Source organism: Acyrthosiphon pisum, chromosome A2 (genome assembly GCF_005508785.2).
Source record: "Acyrthosiphon pisum isolate AL4f chromosome A2, pea_aphid_22Mar2018_4r6ur, whole genome shotgun sequence".
Lineage (NCBI taxonomy): Eukaryota > Metazoa > Arthropoda > Insecta > Hemiptera > Aphididae > Acyrthosiphon > Acyrthosiphon pisum.
Window position 1 is genome coordinate 33,484,781 of NC_042495.1, and position 4,730 is coordinate 33,489,510.

Consider the following 4,730-nt stretch of genomic DNA (forward strand, 5'->3'; position numbering starts at 1 on the left):
CGTCTATTATCTTCTTTAGTATTTTTAATATTTAAAAAAAACTATATGTTATGTTGCAATTATTCTGAATTGACTTTAGCTCAGAAAGTAAATCAATCATAAAAAATACAATTTTTAGACAGGAAAATTAATGTGTAAAGTGAGTAAATATTACACGTATATGATAAGCAATTATATTTAGTCTGGCTCAATGACATCACCCGCCCATTTTAAATACCTCAATATTTTTTTTTTTTTTACATTAAATTTTGATCAAATAATTTTTAATAGTTCTAATTACCTACCATAATTTAATATTAAATAATAATTTGAAGATAACATTATTTTGTGTTAAGGGCTCCTTGAATACTTAATATCAACATACAATTTTCAAATTGTTTATACACCCATATGGTCTTCTGATTATTAATTTGTACAATCTTATAAATTAATAATTTTTCAGTAGATTGTAACAACTATTGCTTTTTTTATGCGTGTAGGTGTTGTGTGTCTACAGTGACTCACTTGGACTTATACCGTAAACTTCATATACCTACCTCCTTATGACTTTATGCACCATTACATTGTTTTAAACATTTAAATTTGTTTAATCAGTAATGAAGTCACAATAATTGCTTGAACCAAACATATAATTCAGTAAATCAGTAGAACTATTACTATTAATTTAAAATGTTGCATACTTATTACTTACTATTATAGTATAACACTATAATCATGCTTATTTACTTGTAGTTAATACCCACACAATTTTTATTTGTAAATACACTTTTAGGAGAGCCCTGTAGTGAAAAATAATCAGTTTTCAGCATTTGATTCTCCAAATGATTTAGCTCATGTGAGTAAATTTAGTGTAAGATAATAATATTTAATGATTAATAACTATTTTTTTAACAAAAAACCTATTTTTTCAGTTGCCTCAACAAATGACTATGCTGAATTTGGGGCATCCAACAACAGCTCCGTCAACTGTCAATGGCTTTACAGACCTTTCAAATGGATTTACAGACCTTTCTAATGGATTTACAGACCTCTCTCATGGCTTTACAGACTTCTCTAACGGCTTTACGGACCTTGCCAAGCAATCACAAGCTGGCCAAACGCTTTCACCTAATTTATGGCAGTAGTTACAGCTTGTCGATTGTTCACAATCGTTTTGTTACTCAAACGTTTTAAATTAAATACAAGTTAAATTGAAATACGTTTTTATTGGAAAAATGTATTTTTTATTGGAACTCGTAAATTATGAGATGGTACATTACATTTTTTGCGTATTTATAGCGCTCTGCTTTACCTATATACTCACGGAACCGTCCATTAAATGGAGCTCGGCATGTAAATAAACGTATCGAAGTAAACCATGCATCTTAAATGTCTAAAATTATCTATTGCTCTATTTGAAATAAATAAATTTATGATTAATCTTTAATGATAATTGATTGGTTTACAAATTAATGAAATAATTGTATTTCAATGAATTGCACTATAATTGTACTCTTGTACGAAATATTCATAAAATTATCATATTATCGTGAACCTCTATTATGCAGTGTGTCAACGACAAAGGCATTAAAAATATTTATTATAATTATGTACACATTTTTAACCAATTATATCCATATACATTTGTATTTTATTATTTATTAAATGAACCAGAGCAAAAGTTATTCAAATTAAATTAATTACATTAAAAAATAGGTTCTGGTAAAATTGTTTTTTTTTTTTAAGTGTACCCACCATTTAGTGTGGATTTATTCAATTTCATATTGGTGATTTACAATATATGAAATATAATAAAAATATTTTATTAGTCATAATTTATTGATATTTAAGTTTTTGTGCAATTATATGAAATTTATAATATAATTAGATTTGTAACTTATCCGATTGTATTTATTATTATGTTATTTTTTCCAATTAAAGTCAAGTGATCCACCACTATAATAGTTACCAGATGTGTAATTATTACATTGACTCCTATTGAAAACAAAAATTAGCACAAGATGATACTAGACCCATATGTATGTGCAGTTGTTTCCGTCATACAAATGTACAAATGTACAATGACAAATTTGCATACTGTAGAATATATTTTGTATTATTAGTTACATAAATTATCTATTTTAATATTTATAAATATAAAATAAAATACTTTTTTCTTAAAGTATTATTTAAATATTTAACAAGTATTTGGTTTCAGTAGCTTATCTAGAATTTCTTTACAAGTGGGGCATGACCCTTCCTATAAACCCCCCACCCTTGTAGATACACCACTATATGGTTTCACTATTTCAGTATTAATAAATTGGCCTTTTATCAAATTCATAGGTAAAAATATTATCTAGGAGCCTAGTGCATCCCGTATTCATTTAATGTCTTAATAATACCTAATATTAAAATCTTAAAGTGAGTTATAGCATATGACTTATTAACTATGTAGAATATCCAAACTTTAAAACGCTCGTTACTTGCTTTAAAATTTAAATATCTATAAAATACTGTATGGAATATGGATGCCCTCCCTAGATTATAATTTTTAAATTTTATAATAGGTCAATTTATTGAACATAAATTTGTTATGTTGTACCTATTTTTGTAAGACGTAGAATGTGAGCACACATCCTGTTGTAAGATCCCCAATATTATATTGTTACAATGACATTTGAAAAATATTAAAAATCCTTAGTGACAATTTTTTTTAACAAGCATTTGAAGTTCAAACATTGACAAAATACGTAAAATTCACGAAAATGTGCAAATTATTTTTAGTTAGAAATTCATAAAATCTAAGATTTGAAAATGTAATACAAGGTTCCTCATAAATTTGTCTGCCTTTATCAAAAAAAAAAATATCTCTACGAGCAAATCAAATTAAATTTTTATCAGTGTTTGAAGTTCATATTTTTACAACATTGGATATTCACTCGATTTCACATGTAACGATTTTGTTATTTTGTTTTAATTCAAAAACGAAAACTGTAGATACTAGATACATGAAAATTTCACTGAATGTTTGTATTTTCATTTTCTATACACCATACAACTTTGAAAATATTTTGATTCAACTGTTTACGGACATACCTAGTCAGTTTTCAATATTTTTAGTTTTTTTTTCTATAATTGTCAATAAAATGTTATTTGTTGGGTAAAAATGAGTGAAAATTTAATATAAGGCTCCTGATAATATATTGTTACAATAGCAGTTGAAAAATATTAAAAATACATAAGCACAATTTTTTTTTATAAGGATTTAAAATTTAAAATTTAATAATTATTTTGTAGTTAAAAATGTATAAAATGTTCAACTTTTATGTCTAAGGATTGAAAATTTAAAACAAAGTTCCACGTTAATAGGTTATATAAATTACTTTATTCACAATAATATCATCTGCTGACTGACCGTCTTCGCTCAAAATCCATTTTCTCATACAATAATATTATATCATTAAATTTAACACCATCTATTACAGTGGCCCACTTGTAACCTACTGTACAGTAGAGCGACACCCATCTACCCGCTTTTTTTTAATTTTAAATTCGGTGCGGTGTGACAAATGTATTGGTTTTGGTTTTTTATATTGGAGTATGTTTTTTTTTTTTGTCTGGAGCTACTTTTTCCAATATAAAATTTAATACGGCCCTTATAGATCGTTAATGTCTTGTTAAGTAGTTTCGTTTTTTTTTTTTTTTAAATATTATGTGTAGTATAGTACGTAAAATATAGGGTAGCGGGCACTCTGAGCTCAAACTAAATGAATTTAAAATTTTAGGCAATGTGAATTTTTTTTTGCCCGCTGGTCCTGAGTACAGCCTTACTGGAGAGCTGTATATACCTACTTGGTATTCATTTTTAGTACTTATCGTGTGTTGGCCAAAAACACAAAATAAACAAACGAGCACAAACAAATTATTTATTGTAATAAATAATAGACAATAATATGCTGGCTAAATAGTATGCTACCTAGCAATTAATTTTCTTATCGATATTAATTACCGTTTTAAGTCTGTTCAAAATAAATGTGTACAATAATATATGCATCAGTTTTTACTTTCGTTAATAATATTTATATTTCTGCTGTTTTAGTTTTTAATTTCTACAAGTTTTCCGATTTTATTTTTGACTTTCTCTGGTTTCTTTTCGTTCTTGAAGTAGGTATAAGTTGTTTTCAACATAAAGCCATTATATCTTTTTAAATTCATAGACGCGCACATCAACAATAAATGCAATTATTGGCAATAAGGAATTGAAAGGATTATATCTCGGAGCACAGATCTGAAATAGTTACAATATGCACCTACAATATTTCAACACTGTTAAGCTTTATAGAAAAGTTATCGAGTCCAAGTGACGGTAAGGAATCATTTTGATATAAAAGTTGATCGGCGCTGCTTAACTATATAGATGCCTAAACCAAGTAATATAAGGAACAAATGCAGTTTAGTTCCCACGCGATTATTTCGATTTTTTTTCCGCCCCAAAATGTGTGTTTTAATGCATTGAATACAAAAGTCTAATTAAAAAATTCTCGCATTTTAGATTCTGAGTGGAACGATGAATGTATTGATTTTACAATGATTTTTTTATTTTTGTGTCTGTCATCACCTTTTAGGACAGTAAAAGTGCTTGGATTTTCTTCAACAGTACCTTTTTTGATAGGAAAGTGAATGTAGTTGGTACTTTAGGGGGTCGAAAAATAAAATTTTTCCAATAGTTTTCAAAAGCGCCGTGAAAA

General features: G+C 27.1%; 1 protein-coding gene across 2 annotated transcripts in view; it reads left to right on the forward strand.

Moving 5' to 3' along the window:
- Positions 1 to 1,938, forward strand: part of LOC100167404 (stromal membrane-associated protein 1) — a 6,754-nt gene extending 4,816 nt beyond the window's left edge. Inside the window, exons 8-9 of one of the 2 annotated variants that reach the window (XM_008186752.3) lie at positions 773 to 835; positions 912 to 1,938. In XM_008186752.3, coding sequence (XP_008184974.1) covers positions 773 to 835; positions 912 to 1,124 — 276 coding nt within the window. In that variant the 3' untranslated portion in view covers positions 1,125 to 1,938. The remainder of the gene's footprint in view (positions 1 to 772; positions 836 to 911) is intronic. The other variant, XM_008186753.3, reaches the window with a different exon arrangement.
- Positions 1,939 to 4,730: the final 2,792 nt, after the last annotated feature.